Source organism: Grammomys surdaster, unplaced genomic scaffold (assembly GCF_004785775.1).
Source record: "Grammomys surdaster isolate TR1022 unplaced genomic scaffold, NIH_TR_1.0 751, whole genome shotgun sequence".
Lineage (NCBI taxonomy): Eukaryota > Metazoa > Chordata > Mammalia > Rodentia > Muridae > Grammomys > Grammomys surdaster.
In genome coordinates, this window is record NW_021605170.1 from 1437692 (window position 1) to 1458712 (window position 21021).

Here is a 21021-nt window from a genome sequence, read left to right on the forward strand (position 1 = left end):
CCCCCCCCCCCGCCCGCCCCCCCCCCCGCAGGGAGAGGGGGAGCCCCCGCGCCCCCCCCCCCCCCCCCCCCCCCCCCTTAAGCAGCCTTTATAAGTGATGATGTAGTTTGAAAGCCACAAGAGAAGACAGAAGGAAGAGGAAACCTCAACTGATAAAGTTCCCAGATCAGATTAGCCTATGGTACACTTTCTTGATTGATAACTGTGTGGGAGGGCCCAGCTCAACTTGTATGCACAGTGCCACCTCCAGGCTGGTAGTTCTTCCTGGTGCTGTAAGAAAGCAGGCTGAGCAAGCCATTGGGAGCAAGCCAGTAAGCATTCCTCCTGCATGACCTCTGCATCAGCTTCTGCTCTGGGCTGCTGCCCTGACTTCCTGCAGTGATGGAGCAATGTCTGAAAGGATCCTCCCTAAGATGGTTTTGGTCATGACCCTGACTGTGTGGTAACTCTAACTGGAAATAGACACAGAAGGAAACTCAGGAGGTAGACGTTAGCATAGCCAGGATACAAACATGTTACAATGCTGTACGATGTATCCCCCAGATGTGCTCTTCCTTATACGGAATGGAGAGCTGCAGCCCTGTCTCCCTTAACAGTCAGGCTCAGCCTATCACCACTACTTCTTCATAGTGGATTCACAAACCAGCCAGAGCAAGGCTGTCTCAGCTGTTAATTCTGTGGAATCCTTGCTGTGTCTACTCCCAAATGGATACATTCTCTCTGGTGCTAAGATCACTACATCAGCAGACCCCAGAGTTGCCCTGAAAGGAGGCAAACTTTTGCTAACGGGTCCCCAGAAAAATTCCGTGTGGAGCTGTTCCCAGCTACCCATCTTAACTTCTGGATACAGAAATTCTGACTACAAGAAAAACAGCACCATAAATCCAAGGCTGATTTAGGCACACACTGCATCTTAGAAGACACTGACTCAGCCTGGGAAGGCACTGTCCCAAGCTGGCACCATGCTCCATCTTCCACAGGTCCCACCCCGTTGATGCACACATAAGCACAGGTTTCATACATGTTCTGATGGGTACATAAGCACAGCATTCAGACTATACTCACTAAGGACTGAATCTGCATACTGAGACAAGTTTTCTGAATCTCAGGAGGAACATTTGCAAAGCTTCTTTCTGACCAAAATCTTGCAAAATGGCTTATAATGCAGCTGTTAAAATAAAACAATCCAAGTTAGAGGAATAAAAAATTTTAAAGTCAATATTTGTGTTTTCAATCATATAAACAGTAGCACGTACTGTGACTGACCCTCACTTACTTTAATGGGCTCTAAGATAAACTTAATTATGTTCCTTTCCAGAAATGTAGAGGATATGAGGTTGCTGTGCTTACTGATAAACACTGGAGAAGTTAGGGATGTTAATCATGCAGGGTACCTCCTCAGTGGAAGAAATAAAATATGCTTCCTGGAGTGAATGTTATTAAAGACTGGTAACCTTTGCTATATCTAGAGCCAGACCTTACCTAAATCCTCCAGACTCGCCTTCCCTAGTCCCCAGTTAATAGAGCCCATCCTTAGGGGGGGATATCACATGCACTTTGTAAAGGAGTTTCTAAGTAGCCACACTTTAGTGTGCACCTAGAATTGGAATGACTGTTGCCTGGAAACTGTTTCCTAATAGAACTGTGTTTAAAAATGCTGACAGTAACCACCTGGGACCAGACTCCCACAGCTTGATCCAGTCAGGCCTAATGGAGTTTTTATTCTCATCTTTCCAAGGTTTGTTTCCTTGCTGGCCACGATGCTTGCAAGAATCCCCCATCACACCCGCACCGGCAACCGCACCCACACCCCCACCACATCCACAGCTGCACGTACACCCCCATCACACCTGCACCTGCACCCACACCCCCTACCGCACCCACACCCCCCACTGCACCTGCACCCACACCCCCTACCGCACTCACAGCTGCCCCTGCACCCGTACCCCCCACCGCACTCACACCCACACCCGCATCCCCCACCTGCACCCACACTCATACCCACAACCATACCCGCACCCACACCCGCACCCCCCACTGCACCCACACCCGCACCCGCACCCATACCCACAGCCACATCTGCACGAACAGTCCATCCACAGAAACAGGTACTTAAACCCATGATGATTGTGTGCACATGTTTACATAGTCATGGTTCATTGTCAATGAAAATGACCCCACATATTTTAAGTAACATCTAAATCCACATGCCTTCTCAATTAGTACAACTAGTTAAGAACTAACTCCTTGAACTTTATTGAAAGCACAGACCAAGATTAAAATTGCCCACAAATTTTGGAGGATAAGAGTACATATCATATATCCATGTATACTCTATATAAAGGTCATACACTAACAGGAATACAGAAGGTAACTTACTTCATGCAGTCAGCAAAAAGGCTTTCCACTCCAACTGAATGAGCGATGACTAAGCATTCTAGAATCGATGTCCATGTTCTGGGAACGGGCTAAAGTTGATAGAAAATGTCATGTTTAATCTTTTTAATTTACAGAGGTTGGATGTATTTGGTTCATAAAGAAAATCTTACTTATATACTTAAACTATAAAGCAAATACATACAATTCAAAATTTAATAAACTTGCAATTTTATTTTTAGTCATCATGATGTGAAATTAAACAATCCAGACTCAGAAAAGTATTACATGCTCTCACATGTACATATAATTTAAAGTTCATATGCACCTGTGTATGTGTACATGTGTGTTTCTGTAGGACACCATAGAAAGGGGACTATGAAAAAAAGATGAAGGGGTTTGGGGGAGGGGCAGAGAGGGACAAGAAAGCACAGCAAAAAGCTGAGAGGACGGTGTGGTGTGAAGAAGAGAACCACAGAGGGGAAAAGATGGGGGTAGTGGGCAGAAGGAAGATGCTGTTTTGTTTTTAAATGGTTAATTATTTTTATTTATTTATATCACAAATGTTGCCCCCTCATGCTACCCCTCCCAGACAGAGTTCTTCACCCTGTCTCCCTCCCCTTCACTGCTGAGAGGGTGCTCCCCCAACCCCTCTTCCTGGGGCATCCAGTCGAAAAGACACATTTTTCAAATATATTTATTTCCTACACTTAATTCTCTATCTGGAATTAACTAATTCCAGAAATATACTTGCAGCCATATTCTAGTTAGTGTCTAAAATTTTTCTTAAAAAAAAAAAGCCTTTCCGTGAAAAACTTGTACATTGATGTTTAAAGAGGCTTTAGTCACACTTTAGGGACAATGGTAAGTGAACTGTAGCACTTCCATGCAATGACACATTCAGCACTGAGAACTGGAGAGAGGAAACCTGCACATAATCACTGAGTCTCAATACAAAGCCAATCTGTAATGCTTCACTCCAACCACCTACTATTAGGTCCCAAACTTCAACTCCCGAAAAACGCACACCCTAACTGTGCCCCAGATTGAGTCTAGGCTCAGCACAGGCTGGACTCTGACAGGGTAGACAGAAGAATTGCTGCACACAGATCAAAGCACACTATCCCCCTTTCCTTGGAAATTGGGGCATCTAGCTCTTTATTAGCACATAACTGTGACACATAAAACCACAATTACCTCAAGGCTCTGTGGGGCCCAGACTGAACCACCAACCACAGAGCAAGCCTCCCTACACATTTGTAGCAGATGTACAGCTTGGTCTTCATGTGGGTCCCCTAACAAGTTGAGTGGGGGCTGTCTCTGCCTCTGTTGTCTGCCACTGGACCTCCTTCCCTAGCTGGACTGCCTGGTTGGGCTCTAGTGGGAGAGGAGGTAATTAGTCCTGCTGGGACTAGATGTCCCATGGTGGGGGTGGTACCCAAGGTTGGGGGGGGGCTCTGACTTCTCTGAGGAGAGAGAGGATAATGGAGAAGGGATTTGTAAGGGTGGGACTGGGAAGAGAGGAGGGAGGGGTATGCGATTGTGATGTTACATGAATAAATTATGGAAGAAAAGCACACACAGACATACAGGCACATATAGACACAGACACACATATACACACACAAACACAGACATACAGATACACAGACACACATATGCATACACAGACATACACACATACACACATATGCACACACAGACACACACACACACCAAAGCCACCAGGCTCCTCTGGACTGTAAACTCCATTCCACTGCCATAACTACCCTAAACTTTCAACTATTCCAGGTTAAAGCTTCCTCTGTACCAGAGTTCTTTATAACAGGCAGTGCTTTCCCTCATTTTTTGCTACTTCTCTGTCCCAGACAAGCAGCCATGCCAGCACTGTGGACTCACCTTGTTGAGAGATAGCCATGAGGCACTTTTGTATTTCTAATAATTTGCCCAAGGAGAGATGAAGTTAGGTAGTTTCATTGTGCCCCTCTCTTATGCCTAACAACCCGAGAAAACCAACAGTCATTTGTTAGTTGCAGTTGGGAGTTTATATGATATTAAAGATGATCAGTAATCTATCACCGAAGTATACTTTTAAATACTCTCTGCTCCAAAAGCAGAACAAAGCTTCTTTTAAAATGTTTCCTTCTAATTAGGTCAGCAATCTCAGACTTTAAAATTAAGAACTACTGTTAACATGATCTTTCAATTGTTAGGAAGGTATTGCATTAGTAGCTAAGAACCTAATGTAGGGCTTGGAGCGTAGCTCAGTTGGTAGAGAGCTTGTCTAAAATGCATGAAGCTTGCAGTTCAAGCATAAAACAGGCATGCTGGTGAATGCCTGTAACTCCAGCACCGAGGAGGTGAAGGCAGGAGGTTACGCTCGATTCATAAAGAGTTTGAGGCCAGCCCAGGATACATGAGATCCTGTTTCAAAAATTAACAAAATATACAACTGAATGTAAGCATTTTGTTTTGTGTATTAACGCTTTTCTTTTTTAAGAATATTTTTATTGGATATTTTATTTATTTACAATACAGATGTCATCCCCTTTTCCCATTTCCCCTCCCTAGAACCCCATCCCTGACCTCAAGCTGTACTACAGAGCAATAGTGATAAAAACTACATGGTATTGGTACAGAGACAGGCAGGAAAATCAATGGAATAGAATTGAAGACCCAGAAATGAACCCACACACCTATGGTCACTTGATCTTTGACAAAGGAGCTAAAACTGTCCAGTGGAAAAAGGACAGCATTTTCAACAAATGGTGCTGGTTCAACTGGAGGACAACATGCAGAAGAATGAAAATTAATCCATTCTTATCTCCTTGTACAAAGCTCAAGTCTAAGTGGATAAAGGACCTCCACATAAAACCAGATACACTGAAACTAATAGAAGAGATGGTGGTGAAGACCCTCGAATACTTGGGCACAGGGGAAAAGTTCCTGAACAGAACAGCAATGGCATATGCTCTAAGATCAAGAATTGACAAATGGGACTTCATAAAATTGCAAAGTTTCTGTAAGGCAAAGGACACTGTCAATAGGACAAAACGACAACCAACAAATTGGGAAAAGATCTTTACCAATCCTATATCCGATAGAGGGCTAATATCTAGTATATACAAAGAACTCAAGAAATTAGACTCCAGACAACCAAATAACCCTATTAAAAAATGGGGTATAGAGCTTAACAAAGAATTTTCAACTGAGGAAACTCGAATGGCCGAGAAGCACCTAAAGAAATGTTCAGTATCCTTAGTCGTCAGGGAAATGCAAATCAAAACAACCCTGAGATTCCATCTCACACCAGTCAAAATGGCTAAAATTAAAAACTCAGGTGATAGTAGATGCTGGCGAGGGTGTGGAGAAAGAGGAACACTCCTCCATTGTTGGTGGGACTGCAAGATGGTGCAACCACTTTGGAAATCAGTCTGGAGGTTCCTCAGAAAATTGGACATAGCATTACCTGAGGATCCAGCTATACTACTCCTAGGCATGTACCCAGAAGATGCTCGAACATATAACCATATGTCATATGGCCAATGTCATATTTCTCCCAAGCAGCCCAGTTCCTTGTCCTTGGCCCATGTCAGATTCTTGGCAAGCAGCCTTCCCCCCAAAGCTCTCCACATCTCCCCCTTTGTTATTTCATTAACATTACTGAGCCTGTCTTAGGTCGTTCTGACAAGAATGCCTTCCTTACCTGTCATGGAATATGCATTACCAAAAGCAATGCACTTATGTCTTAGGTTGGTAGGGCTCTGTGCAGAATCTTACCCGTCCTTGGCTTGCCAAATGCTTTTCTTTTTACATTTTATTTATTTATTTATTTATTTATTTATTTATTTACTTATTTTCAAGACAGGGTTTCTCTGTGTAGCCCTGGCTGTCCTGGAACTCACTTTCTAGGCCAGGCTGGCTTTGAACTCATATATACACCTGTCTCTGCCTCCTGAATGCTGAGATTAAAATCATGGCATCACCACTGCCTGCGCTTATTCATTTATTTGTGTGTGTGTGTGTGTGTTGACTTTAAAGGCCAGTCACTATGGTGTATAAATGAAGACTAAAAGTTTTTTAACATATGGTAACATATTCAAAGCTTCACTTATGAAGATATATATTAAAGTCTACAAAGTAGTAATGGTTGAAAATTAGTTCAGCAGAATTGGGAATCATCTTCTCAAAACAACCCAGTTTACAGTAAATGTAGTAAGCATGTCTGACAGAACAAAATACTTCCTTCCCCCCGCCCTTTGTTTTCAGACACTAGAACTAGTAAGTGCTGATCTTGTGGTTCTCAGTGTGATGGCTAGGTTCTCACATCATGTGTGAGCTGCCCTCAAACCCATTAGTCAGCAAATGATCTATCCAATTAACAAAGCACTAAGTAGATTACTGAAAGTATAATACAAGGAGCTGCATTTAACTCAACACTCATGAACATACTAAAAATAGAGCCACATGTGTGTAAGGATTACTTATAGAAGAGAACTTTACTATGTAGGCAGGTGTAAATCAGTTTCTTAAAGAATTGCAGCTCAGAATGGATACTAACACAAAATATTTTCCCCAACTATTACTTTTAACCACATCTGTCAAATCTTTTTTTCTAGTAGAGTGCTGCTTTAATACTTCTGAAATATCTGACCCAAGCCTTTCCCTCCTCTCAGACTAAACCTGTGGGTGGGAGATCTAGAATGGAATAGAGAGAGCATGGTTCAGCCTCCCATTCTTCTGTTCTCTGGGTCTGACTCCTGTGGAAGGGGCCTAAATGGCTATGAGCTCCTTATGTGCTTAAGGAGGGACTGAGAGGGTAGGGAACTGCCCTTACATTACTCTAATTCAGGGGACAGAGAAGGTCCTATCCAATGTAAAAACAGACAATTTATAATATTGTATCAAGTACCTAATAAGAAAGAAACACAATCTGAACAATTCTTTTAAGAGTTTTTGTTCATTGTTAAATAAATATAATCTCAATCAATTATAGAAAATTTGCAAAATAAGAAAATCATAAACATATGAATTAACTTATATTCACAAAGTGTATTAAAGAATGACAAATCTAAGACTAGTGTACAAAGGCTCTTTCTTTAGACAGTAAATCTGTGCAAACCAAAACATGCTCACACTCCATCAGACAAAGGCTGTGCTCAGACACAACAAAGGGAAAGGAGAGAGCCAACAAAGCCTTTGTGGGGTTCTTGGAGAAATGGAGCCAGTTATTGCCAAACTCAACATGAGGCCTAGCTATATACTCTATCTTTGAATTATACAAGATTCTTTATATACTGTCAATAAATTCTCATATCGGTTTGACTTTTCTTAAAGTGATTATACTTAATTTCTGCTTTTCATAAGCATTTCTTGTGTTATTTTTCAGCAAGAGTGCTTACTAGCTAAATTGTGACATTTTTAAGCATGACTGCATCCAAAATTCAAAATCTAACACATATTAACTGGTGATTTGTTAGAATTAACAATTACCTTCTGAAAGAAATTACAGTAATCTCTTCTTAAAACATAGATTGCTACTTCTCTTAATCCTTCCAGTCCATACATATCAGCCACGATCAGTATCTGACTAAAATAAACAGATATTAACTGACAATTCTCAAAGGTAAAATCAAAGAATAATGCATAATAACTTTTTGATAATATTGTACATTCAGAAAAAAAAGGAATCTAACTTTTTGCTTTACATTCTTAGGTCAAAATCGTTAGCACTGACACAGCACTGCTTTGTGTTGAGGAGGGAGGGGAGAAGGGAGGGAGAGAGGATATGGAGACACAGCATTCCCCTCACATATCCACATACAGAACAAAGGATAGTGCTCTAAAGGCTACACTCTTTTTAAAGTTTATGTGCATGAGTGTTTTGCTTGTTCATGTCTGAGCACCACATGCATGACTGATGCCCTTGGAGGCCAGAAGAGGGCACAGGATCTTTTGGAGCTGGGGTTACAGGTGGGAGCCTCCATGTGGTGCTGAGAGAACTGAACGAGGCTCCTCAGCAAGAGCAACAAGTCCTTAACCACTGAGCCGTCTCTGCAGCCTCATACTTACTGTTTTTACAGATTCCCTAAATACAATAAAAATATAGCAAAACAGACAATAAAAGTGAAGTTTCTACTTCACTGACTCTTTGCAAAATAGTTCAACAAAACAGAACCCACACAACTTTTATGTTTAAACTTACCAAAAATAATACATACCCAACATTAGCCTTTTCTGGAAAATTCAAAGTTCCTCCATATATAAAGTGCATCATAACATTCATTTCTACATGGGTTATACTGCAAGAAGAAAATAACTTTCGAGTCTAGAAACACTTCAGGTGTAATTAGTACATTCACTAGTACGTACATTTAATTGCACATTCTATTTCCCCATAAACTTAAAGTGCTAACCTCTAGTCTTCAAATAACATGTAAGTATATCACTAATTTAAAATTTGCAGCAAGACTGGGCATGGTCCCTTAAACACAGCATTGGGGAAGAAGAGGCAGGAGGATATCCTGAGTTCAAAAGTTTTGTCTATGTAGGAAATTTCTAATCAGCCAGGGCTACACAATGAAACTCTGAATCAAAAAAAAAAAAATCAAGGGCTGGAGAGGTGGTTCAGTGGTTAGAGTACTTGTATGTACATGTATGTATATACATATAAACATATACATAAAATAAAATCTAAAAAATTAAAAACAACAAAATGACCCCAGAACCTATGAATTTTTATATAAGTTAAAAATGTTTTATGTTTAAATTTTTCTTACTCTCTGAGAATTTTGTATATTTTTATTTTTATCATATTCTGTTCCATTCCCCAAAGCCTCCCAGATTCTCCCCAATTTTATGTTCTTTTTCTCTTAAAACGACAAAAATCACAAAAGGAAAAGGCCTCTAAAATCCATGGTGTAATCTGGGTTGTCTGACTGTTCCTGCTCACGGCGTGCCCTGGGGCGTGGCTGCTACATTGTACTCCATTTCCCAGCAGTTCTCATCTGGGAAAAGCTTCTTGGGTAGGGGTGAGACTTTGTGCCCAATGTATCTCCTTCATGATTGGGTCTTGTGTGGCTTGGGCTAGGGTGTCTTGTGCATGGTGTCATAGTCTTTGGGAGCCTGGATGTGGATCCAATCTGTTGTGTCTGGAAACAGATGTTTCCTTAAACTCATGCACTACTTCTGGCTCTTAAATGTTTCTGCCCCCACTCAGCATAGACCCTGAGCCTTGAGAGGCACGGTGTCAGGGATGAGCACTCCAAAGTCTCTTACTGTGACTCTGCATGTTGCTGTGGGTATCTCTCAGATGAGGGCTGAGCAATTCACTGATACACAGGTGTAGCAGTATGCCATATGAGCCATTTTATTGCTGTGTCAATTTTTTTTTCTTTTTGGCCCCATTATCTATCTAGTCTCAGGTCCACTGGTGGGTAAGGATATTCAACATTTTAAAAGTATTTCTCAGCCATTTGTGGTCAAGAGCTCTCTTTAGCTCTATACTCCATTTTTAAATTGGGTTATTTGTTTTCCTTTCCCATCTGGTAGGTTGCCTCTTTCCTCAAAGGTGAGTGTCCTTTGTCTTACAGTCTCACAAGGCCCCATTAGTCTTAGTGCCAGTGCTCTGGGGACCCTGTTCAGACAGTCCTTTCCTAGGCTAGGCCGATGCATTCAAGCCTGTTCCCTACGCTCTTTTCTGAGATTCAGAATACCTGGTGAGGGCACTGGTGCACTTGGTGTTGGCTTTGAATAGGATAAGTATGAATATCCTTGCATTCTTCCACATGCAGCCATCCAGTTTGACCAGCATCATTTGCTGAAGATGCTGTCTTTTCTCCAGTGTGTTATTAGGCCCAGGCTTTCTACTCTAATTTCTTTTTTTTTTCTACTCTAATTTCAATGATCAATGTGGTTTTTATATCAATACTATGCTGTTTCTATTAGTACAGTTCTTCAACTTGAAGCTGGGGATGGAGATAACTCCAGCAGTGCTTTTATTTCTCAGGATTATTCCAGATAACCTATGTGTGTGCATGTATTTGCCTGAAATCCACTTGTATTCCATTTCCTACACTGCCATTACAAGGATTTTGCAAAATACAGCAAATCTTTTATGGAGTCCCACAGAGAGAGTCCCACAAGCCCACAGAGTCTAACTTCTTTGGCTTCTTACACAGTTCTTTATCACACACCTCCAGCTCTCTCCAAAGCTGTTCCAACACTAATCAACTTCTGCATTTTCTAAACTTGAACCACTTGTATCCCCTACATATCAGTGCTGAAAGTGTGTACTGCAGGCTGTGCCTCCTGTATCCCTCACACAGCAGTGCTGTAAGTGTGCACTGCAGGCTATGTTTCCTGTATCCCTCACACAGCAGTGCTGTAAGTGTGCACTGCAGGCTGTGTCTCCTGTATCCCTCACACAGCAGTGCTGTAAGTGTGCACTGCAGGCTGTGTCTCCTGTATCCCTCACACAGCAGTGCTGTAAGTGTGCACTGCAGATGTGTTTCCTGTATCCCTCACACAGCAGTGCTGTAAGTGTGCACTGCACGCTGTGCCTCCTGTATCCCTCACACAGCAGTGCTGTAAGTGTGCACTGCAGGCTGTGTCTCCTGTATCCCTCACACAGCAGTGCTGTGTGCACTGCAGGCTATGTTTCCTGTATCCCTCACACAGCAGTGCTGTAAGTGTGCACTGTAGGCTGTGTCTCCTGTATCCCTCACACAGCAGTGCTGTAAGTGTGCACTGCAGGCTGTGTCTCCTGTATCCCTCACACAGCAGTGCTGTAAGTGTGCACTGCAGGCTGTGTCTCCTGTATCCCTCACACAGCAGTGCTGTAAGTGTGCACTGCAGGCTATGTTTCCTGTATCCCTCACACAGCAGTGATGTCCTGTCCACCACTATTGATTCCACCTAGAAAATAAAAAATTAGTCAAATAGTCCAGCTTAAGTGAGCAGATTTAAAATGCTATTCCAGCTAAAATGTAACCAGATGAACACTTGTAGAAGAGGAGAACATTAGTGTACTCAGTTAAAAGGAAAGATCTAAGGTCAGACTAACCACACCCTACTCTCTGAACTCTGCTTTAGAAAGTTTCAAGTTCCTGTACGTGGATGATGGGGAAACAGAGGGACTTTACTCTCCCATCTATCTGTTTGTCTGTCATTTCATACTTATTATTTATTAATAAGCAGGTTTTATTCTAGACTTAGAGGGTTATAGTCTAAGCCAGTAGTTCTCAACCTTTCAAAATGCTGCAACCCTTTAATACAGTGTCTCATGTTGTAGTGGCCCAGACATAAAATTATTTTTGATACTACTTCATAACTTGGCTAAAATTTTGCTAGTTGTGAACTGTGAGGCAGGTAAACGTCTGTATTTTCTGATGGTATTTTGAGGTATGTTGTGACTCACAGGTTGAGAATTGCTGGTCTAAGAGAAGGGCTGGAGAGATGGTTAAGAGCAGTTAAGGGCACTGGCTGCTCTTCCAGAGAACCCAGGCTTTAATTTTCAGTACCTGCATGACAGCTGACAACCTTCTGTAATTCCAGTCCAGGGGCTCCAATGCCCTTTCTGACCTCTGTGGGTACTGCATGCATGTAGTGCACAGACATACAGGCAGGCAAAACATCATACACAGAAAACAAATACATCAGATATGTACAGACATCTGAAGAAAAACCAGAAAATGAGTAGTATCATAAAGATAGTACTTCCGATGCCAGAAGAGGAGCACAGCCAAGGAAGGGGTTGCTGAAAGTTGGGAAGGGTTGAGGTTTTGTGCTTGAGAAGGGGCTGGCCACATAGGATTTCATAGGCAGAGGGGGTGGAAGGTCCAGAAGGGCTGGGACAGGAATGAGCCTACAGGGGAAGCTGACAAGCAAGGACAAGAAGGATGACAGCAAGGAAGACGCCTGTGACTAGACTACATATATTGCAGGCCACAATAAAGAGTCTGGGTTTAATTCTTACTCCAATGAGAAGACATGAGAGGATTTTAGACAGGAGAGAATTACGATCTATATAATCCCCCAAAGCTCAGGGAGATGAAAAATTCCAGATTCACAGCCAAAAGCCATGTCTATATGATTTTGATTCATAAAACTGGAAAAGCTTGAGTTTCCTCGTGGGAGTGTTGGTCTATGGCTCCATTCTGTCTTTCAGTTTCTCTCAATAGAATTTCCTTCCAACTCTAAGGCACAAGTGAAATCATGATTCTAGGACTCTAATATCTCTGAGGAACTACCATGTTCTTTCTGCAAGGGAAGACACGCCTGCACTCCAATCCATACAAAGGAAGCAGGGCTGGGAGACTGCTCAGTGGTACAGTGACACTTGTATAAGCAAAGGGCCTGAGTTGGATTCTCAGAACATAGCCTGATTGTTTAAATGACTTTCTGAAACTAATTTAGCAATGTCAATTTGACTTTCCAATGAATAAGCTAGTAAAACAGATCAATAGTAGCTGAGCCATACCAAGAGGAAATATCTTACTACTTCCACCATAAATTACGGACAGAGAGTCACAGGGTAGATAAGCAGTAGTTGATGGCACTTGGTTCTTCTTTACTGATTTCTTTATGAACAGACCTCATCTCTGAAGCTGGGGTATATGAGCATTTCATCTTACAAGTTCACAGGGAGGGCTGAGGAGCATTGATACATAAGAACTTCTCGATCATATTCTTATAGCTAAACTTAGAAGTCTCAAAGAAAACAAAACAGTTAAAAGTTAAAGGAGCACAGGGTTTGAGGATTTTAAATTCCAGTTCCAACCTCATATCTAGGTGTCTTGCATGCCTATAAGGAGGTTTGGAGTTCTAAGGGAAGAGTTTGAAAATGACTGATTGACACATTTAGAAAGAATATTCCAAAGCAGTCAAGAGCTGCAGATGGAAAGACTTCCAATTTCCTCAGTGACTATTGTGGGATAAATACTGAGTTAAACTAGAAAGCCTTTCTACTAAAATCAGGAACAAGACAAGTATGTCCTTACCTGTTTAATATAGTGCTAGTAGTCTTAGCTAGAGTAATATGAGGTCAAGGAGGTACAAGTAGTAAAGAAATAAGTAAAACTATCTTTATTTGTGAACAGTATGAGGTTATACAAACTCAGGAAACTTCTAAGGCTGATAAAAACTTTCAACAAAGTAGCAGGACACAAAATTAACACACAAAAATCGGTAGCCTTCCTACATACAAAAAGACTGAGAAAGAAATGCACAATCGATGGGAGGAGGGTACACTGGGATAACTCTGACGAAACAGTGAAAGACTGCTGTAGTGAAACTGTTAGACACTGAAGGAAGAAACTGAAGAAGACATCAGAGTACGGTAGAACAAATACACTGAAAACAGCCACCCTACCAAACCAGTCTACAAATACACTGAAAACAGACACCCTACCAAACCAGTCTACAAATACACTGAAAACAGCCACCCTACCAAACCAGTCTACAAATACACTGAAAACAGACACCCTACCAAACCAGTCTACAAATATACTGAAAACAGCCACCCTACCAAACCAGTCTACAGAGTCACTGAGCTTCCCATCAAAACTTCAACATAATTCTTTATAGAAGTTGAAAAAATAATCCTAAACTTCATACACAAACACAAAATGTCCAAGACAGCTAAAACACACGGAATAATAAGATAGCTGCTGGAGCAGTACTGCCCCCTCATTCTCAGACTATATACAGGGCTGGAGTAACAAAGACAGCATGTTATTGGATAAAAACAGTCACTGATCAACAGTACCAAACTGAGGACCCAGATACAAGTCCACCTGCTTGTGGACACCTTGGTTTTTTGTTTTTGTTTTTTATAAGCTAAAGCTACACACTAGAGAAAGGTAGCATCTTCAACAAATGGTGCAGCATGCAGAAGAATGAAGATCAATACCTGTTTATCTGTACAGAACTTAACTCTACATAAATCAATAACCTCAACATAAGGCCAGACACCCTGAATCCTGAGTCTGATAGAGGAGAAGTGGGGAACAGGCACAGGAAAAGACTTTCTGACAAGAACACTGGACATCAAAAAAAAAAAAAAGGCCCTCTTAAAAAAAGCAGGGTTCAGAACAAAGCAGAGAGTTCCCAAATGATTAAATTAAGCAGAATCCTTAAAAGATGAGTATTTGAGAAACATGTAAAGAAACATTCAACCTCTCTAGTTATCAGGGAAATGCAAATCACAACTACTTAGAGATTTTGACACCATTTTGTCACTAGTCAGAATGGTCAAGATCAATAAAACAAATGACAGCTCATGCTGGCAGGGAGAGGAAACTTATTCACTGCTGGTGGGAATACAAACTTGTTCAGTCACCATGGAAATCAGTGTGAAATTCCTCCAGAAGTGGGGAATAGATTTACCTCAAGATCCAACACTTGTGATGGCTATTTCTGCTGGGAACTTGACTTCATCTGTGCAAGATTTTTCTTAATCAAATCATTTGAAGGAGAAAGATCCACCTTTAATCTGGATCTTTTGAAGTTGGAAGACCAGCTGAGACACCCACCTTCATGGACCGAATAACTGCTGGATTCTTGCATTTTCTATTGGTGGACAGTCATAGTTGGACTAACAGGACCCCAGCCTGTAATCCAGTCTAAATCCCATACATGTATATAATCATTCTACCAGTTCTGCTCCTCTAGAGAACCCTGGCAAACACACCATTCTTAGGCACATGCCCAAAAAATGATTCTATGTTTGCTGCTGTTCTACTCATAATAGCCAGAACCTGGAAAGAGCCTACAGATCCATCAACAAATGAGCACGGCAACAAAAATGCAGTATATTTGGTGAAATAGTCAGCTGTTAGAATGAAACTATAAAATTGTTAGGTAAATAGATGGTGCCAGAAACAATCATCCTGAGTGAGAGAAGCCAACACAAAGAGAGGAACACTGGATGTCTTACTTATATGCAGAGGTTAGCTTCTAAGTGTTCAATGGGCACATTACAAACTGTATAACCAAAGAGGCTAGCTATAGAGTAAGGGACTAGGAGGAGGGGAGATTTCCCAAAGAAAGGGAAGCAAAATATATAACTATGAAGAGATGGGAGTGATGGGGACACTGGAATGGGAGAATTAAATGGGGTGGGAGAGGGGGATAAGGGAAGGAAAAAAAAATGGGCAGGGACACGTAACACTAAGGGCCATGAGGAGTCACACAGAAACCTATTACAGCAGAAAGAAGTCTCAAGGAAGTCACCAAGTGGGGAGATAATGCCCCAACTAGACACCTTTGTCACCAAGGGAAACCTCCAGTGCCAGAAATGGGCTGCATTCTAGTTGAGTTGTTAGCTGAAGTCCCCCCCTCCATGGAAAATCCAAACTACTCTGGCTATTTGGTTGCTCCCCACAAGCTAATGGTGAGGCCCTCTTACTGAAGACAGCCCTCATCTATCTCATCTGAGTACAGAGAAGTCAAGCTGGTGCCCAACTAGAGCCTTCATCCCTACTGACTGACTGGTGTTCGTGGCACTATACTCTGCATGCTGCGTCAACTACAAGCCCTGTGTTGTGCAATAGAGACATGCCTGCAGACACACTGCTGCAATGGTGGCACAGATGTCGTTCATGGGAGTGACCAGCAAGTATCTGACTGGACTTAAGTCCCACTCCATAGACAGAACCTGAGACAAGACAGGCCACAGGCCTAGGGAAAAAACAATTACCACAATTCTGCTGAAGAAACACACATTCTGTTATAACCTTAGATTAGTACCTAGCTCAGCCATCACCAGAGAAGCTTCCTCTCACAAACGGCAACTAACACAAAAACTCCCAACTGGATAATATGCAGTGCTGGACTTTGGAACACTCAGTCCTACATGGAAAGTCTTCATTGAACCCATCCCCTGAGGCTTGGGGCATCTATGTGGAACATAAGGCAGAAAGGCTGTAGGAACCAGCAGGAATGGATGACTCCAAGGAGACAGTCTCCTTCAGATCTAACAGAAGAGATGTAGAGATGAACTCCCAGAGGACATTTTAACAAGAACAAATACATGTGATTCATATTGGATATAATTGTGTAAACCTGAGAAGATGTTTGACTTCTCTGATCTTATTCTTAATCATTTCAACAAGTGAATCTTTCTTCTCTACCTCACAGACTGCTGCCAAACACTAAAGGGCATGATGAATGTGGAGGAGAAAGAAAATGAATTATAATTGTTATACATTTGCTGAAGACAGAGACAAAGATACACTTGATATAATCCAGCTAGCTGAAACTGTCACCAACGTGCATGAAAATTTAAGATGTGTTGTAGGAAAAAATTAGGTATGCACACTCTATAAATTACTTTCCTTTGCTGAGGAATCCCTTTATCAATATGCTTTCTTTGACTGTAAGCCACAGAAAACCATGCCATGTTAAATGTATGCTAAAAAGTTGGCTCATTGGTAGAGCCCTTGCCAGGCATGACTGACCTCAGTCCAATCCCTTGAACCCATGATGGGAGGAGAGAATGTGCTCCTAAAAGTGTGCCTTAACTACCACACATGCGCTGTGTGTGCACACCACCACTCACATGCCACACATGCGCTGTGTGTGCACACCACCACTCACATGCCACACATGTGCTGTGTGTGCACACCACCACTCACATGCCACACATGTGCTGTGTGTGCACACCACCACTCACGCACACAAATCTACAAAAAGGGCTTTAAAAGTTGGACTATGGCATCAGCTTTGCTCCCTTGATGTCTGTGGCCCATATTACCATGGAAGGCCATGAGGATGCCCAAAGGCTGTGCTGTAGCTTGAAGCCACATTAATGTCTGTAGGCCTTGCTGCTGCCAGGAATCATCTTGCTCTGAGTGTCCTCTGCTTCCACCTGATGCTATGGCGATGTCTGTATCTGGGCCCATCTGGGCCTATGCTGCTACTGAGGGCCATGCCTAGGTCTGGGGTCCTACTGCAGCTATAGTCTGTGTTGGTATCTGTGGCCCACGTTACTATCAAAGACCATGCATATGTCCGTGGTTTGTACTGCAGCTGGAACCCATGCTTTTGTCCATGGGCCATGCTGTCTCAATGGCCTTATCTGTATCCATGATCCTACTGAAGCCAGAGTTATGTTTGTGGTCTGTGCTGTCACCAGCAACTGTGTGGAGGCCCCTGATCCACGCTCCTACTGACTGGGAAGAGCAAGGATTGTGATCTATACAGGTACGTAGTTGAGAGGGAGGGACATGGAAGGCTTCTGTGACAACTACTGCCCCCTGTAAGCTCCCCTACAAAAAGAGTAACAGCCTAGACAGGAAGCTACTGAGAACTCTTTAAAAGTGTGACAGGGATGCTGAAGTGTAGGTCTCCACAACTGATGGCCTCCGTGGGGACTGAGGAGGGAAGGACTCAGCTCTATTTGAGAGTTTGCTGTGCTCCAGTGAGCACAGATGACACAGCCTGGACTTGTTTACTTTTTTTGGAGGGGAGGTCACAAGGGTTGGGGGCAGTTACGGAAGAACTAGGAAGTGAGTATGATCGGGGTACATGATGTAGAAGTCCCAGAGAATCAATATAAATGTTTTAAAAAAAGAAAATTTGACTTTACATTCTGTAATAATGTCATAGACTCATTTAATACATACAAATATGAATAAAATATACATGGAAACTTAATCTCCAAGGTTTACAACAATTGAATATATCATGGAGATTCAGGTCACTTCATTTCTAAGAGAAGTCTGAGAGACATAAAAATAAAGCATATAAAAAAGGTGGATTCTAAATCAAACAGTATCATTTGTATCATTCCTTAATTTAAATTCTCACCGAATTCAGTTTTAATAGAATATACTGACAGTTTTAAAAGTAGATGTCTAAAGTATATGAAACAGGCCAGGCGGTGGTGGCGCACGCCTGTAAATCCCAGCACTTGGGAGGCAGAGGCAGGCGGATTTCTGAGTTCGAGGCCAGCTTGGTCTACAGAGTGAGTTCCAGGACAGCCAGGGCTATATAGAGAAACCCTGTCTCAAAAAACCAAAAAGAAAAAAGAAAAAAAAAGAAAAAGACAAACAAACAAAAAAGAAAGAAAGAAAGAAACAGGTAATAAACCAGTTTCTGAAATTAACACAAGGCAGCTACTCTTGAAGAGATGTGGCTTCTGCCAGTTCAACCTTTTCTATTCTCAGAGGACATTTTAAGTTCACCTCAAAGGAAAACATCTTATCAGTCTGGTGGACAGATCTTTCAAGTTGTTTTGTTTTGTTTTTTTTTTAGATTTTTAAATTTTTATTTATGTATCTATGTGCACTGGTGCCCATGAAGTCCAGAAGAGGACTTCAGGTCCTCATACCTGGAGTTGCAGGCATCTGTGCACTGTCCAATATGGGTACTGGAACTGGCATGGGGTCCTCTGGAGAGCAGGAAGGTCCCTAACCACTGAGCACTGGGCTAATCTCTCCAGGCCCCTCCAGCTGTATTTCAACACTGATAATAAAATGTCACAAACTGGTATGCCTTTTTGCTCCTCTTACCTAATGAAATTTTAAGCCTGCCACTTAAAATATCCCATAATCTGAATATGCCCACTATGAACTATGTCTTCCCCAAATCAGATGCTGAAGCTCCAACCTTCAGCATGCAGAGAAGAGACCACTGGGAAGAGATAAGCTTAAATTAAGCAGAGGCTGGAGCCTGGGTAGGACAGACTAGTGTTCAGAGAGACATCACGGAAATCCTTTCATACAATACAAATGGCAAAGGCCACATGAGACACAAGGAGCACCTGTCCACAGCTAAGGAAGCCTTGCTGACCCCTGAACCTTCACAAGTGTGAGAACTTGTCTGTGGTACTTCAGTCACTCAACTCTGTTTCAGGGCCTGAGCAGAAGACCTTGATTACCAAGTGACCTCTTCTGTCTTTTGTTTCAGAAAATGTCATTTCTGAAGTTTTACCATCTAAAACACATTTTACTGAACACACAGGAAGAGTGCCATGTGTAAGTGTCACCTGTAATCACGTACAGTCACGCTGACTCATAGAACCATTATGCTTACTCACCCTTGAAGAGTAACACACTCTTGGGAGCTTTCAGCCCAGTAGCCACTCAGCATTGCGGCAAAATAGCTCGACCTGGCACTCAAAACAGCCCTGAAGAGAGAAGATGAAGACAGGTGAGCATTTCCTGCTGTGCAAATGGTGGTCTTACAAAAGTTTTCAATTCCACCTCTTTAAACACAATCTTATTTGTCTTGTTTGTAGTCGCTGCCTTGTTTGTTCTTCCTATAACAAAAATTATAAACATAGTTGTATCTAAACATTTTGTTTGTTTAAAACATTGATTCAAAAGCCAGTCTTGATAACACACAGCTGTACTCCACACTTGGAAACCTGAGGCAGGAGGATCCAAGTGAACTCAGCTACCTCATGAGAGCCTGTCTCTAAACACAAAGTCAGCAAACACATTAAAGTCAGCAAAGCACCAAGTACAGTGCCCTTACTATCACTTAAATAGTTCTGTTAAAAGAGCTTTATATTTACAAGACTAAAATACTATGCCATCTGCAGATGGAGAAATAAAGATCAGATGTGCTCTTATTGTGGGTTAGAGAAGGGTGGATCTCTGTTGGTGACATGCTGCTATCACTGTTGAAATGTAGCCATGTATACCTTAGCAACTTGCAGAAACATCAACAAGAAAGGGAAGGGGCTGAAGACACGGCTCAGTGGTTGAAAGCACTGGCTGCTCTTGCACAGGCCCTAAACTAGGTTCCCAAACTCACAAAGCAGCTGACATGCATCCATTGTCCCAGTCCTAGGGCATCTGACATCCTTTGACAGCCTGGGGGCACCAGGTACACATATGGTGCACATACATACACGTAAGCCAAACACTAATACACATAAAAATAAATTTTACAAAAAGGCAAAGAGGTGGAAATCGCTGTAAATGATTTTTTTAAAAAGATAGACTTTTCAATAGAGGTTCTGAGCTCTAATTTAGAATTCACAGCAGTTGTGTTTGAGGAAATGACAAAAGAGATTTTCTTTTGAATTTTCCTGTCTTTTCAAATAAAATATTAATCAACTATTTATTCCCAAATTCCCACTGAGCTTACCTGTATTGGGTTTTACTCTATCTAAGCATTGTGGCTGCAGCATTGAGTCCAACATACAGAACAGTGTTGCACTCTGGTGGAGCATGGGCAGGACAAGTGGAGGAGGAGAAGGAAGGGGAGGGCACGCTGGCGATGCCTTACTCACACACCTACAAGCACACACACACACACACATGAGAGAGAGAGAGAGAGAGAGAGAGAGAGAGAGAGAGAGAGAGAGAGGGGCTAAAGCAAAAGAAGACTCCAGCCCTTTATTTTCTTCTCTTAACCCTTTTTATACTCCCTAAGATAGCTTTTCCATGTAAGAAGAAAATTACCTCATAGTCACAAGTTACACATTTTTCAAAAACAATCTCCATAAAAATGTATTTCAAAAACTAATTAAAATCATTACACAAAAAGAAATTACAACAGATATTTATTGATTATGTGTCCTCCTTTTGAAACTTTTATCTAACTAAACATTTCTTTTTCTCTTCACAAGCTCATTGTAACCCCAAAGCAATAATTCTCATGTCATAGATCAACAAAATTTAAGCAGGTCAA

General features: G+C 41.9%; 1 protein-coding gene across 2 annotated transcripts in view; it reads right to left on the bottom strand.

Annotated features, from left to right (window-relative positions):
* Positions 1–1050: 1050 nt before the first annotated feature.
* The window catches only part of Btbd8 (BTB domain containing 8), a 51197-nt gene continuing 31226 nt past the window's right edge, over positions 1051–21021 (bottom strand). The window contains exons 5-9 of one of the 2 annotated variants that reach the window (XM_028782392.1): positions 19418–19507; positions 8598–8678; positions 7870–7966; positions 2380–2468; positions 1051–1168 (exon numbers count right to left, since the gene is read on the bottom strand). In XM_028782392.1, the coding sequence (XP_028638225.1) occupies positions 1051–1168; positions 2380–2468; positions 7870–7966; positions 8598–8678; positions 19418–19507 (475 nt within the window). Of the gene's footprint in view, positions 1169–2379; positions 2469–4322; positions 4372–7869; positions 7967–8597; positions 8679–19417; positions 19508–21021 lie in introns of those variants that run through there. The other variant, XM_028782393.1, reaches the window with a different exon arrangement.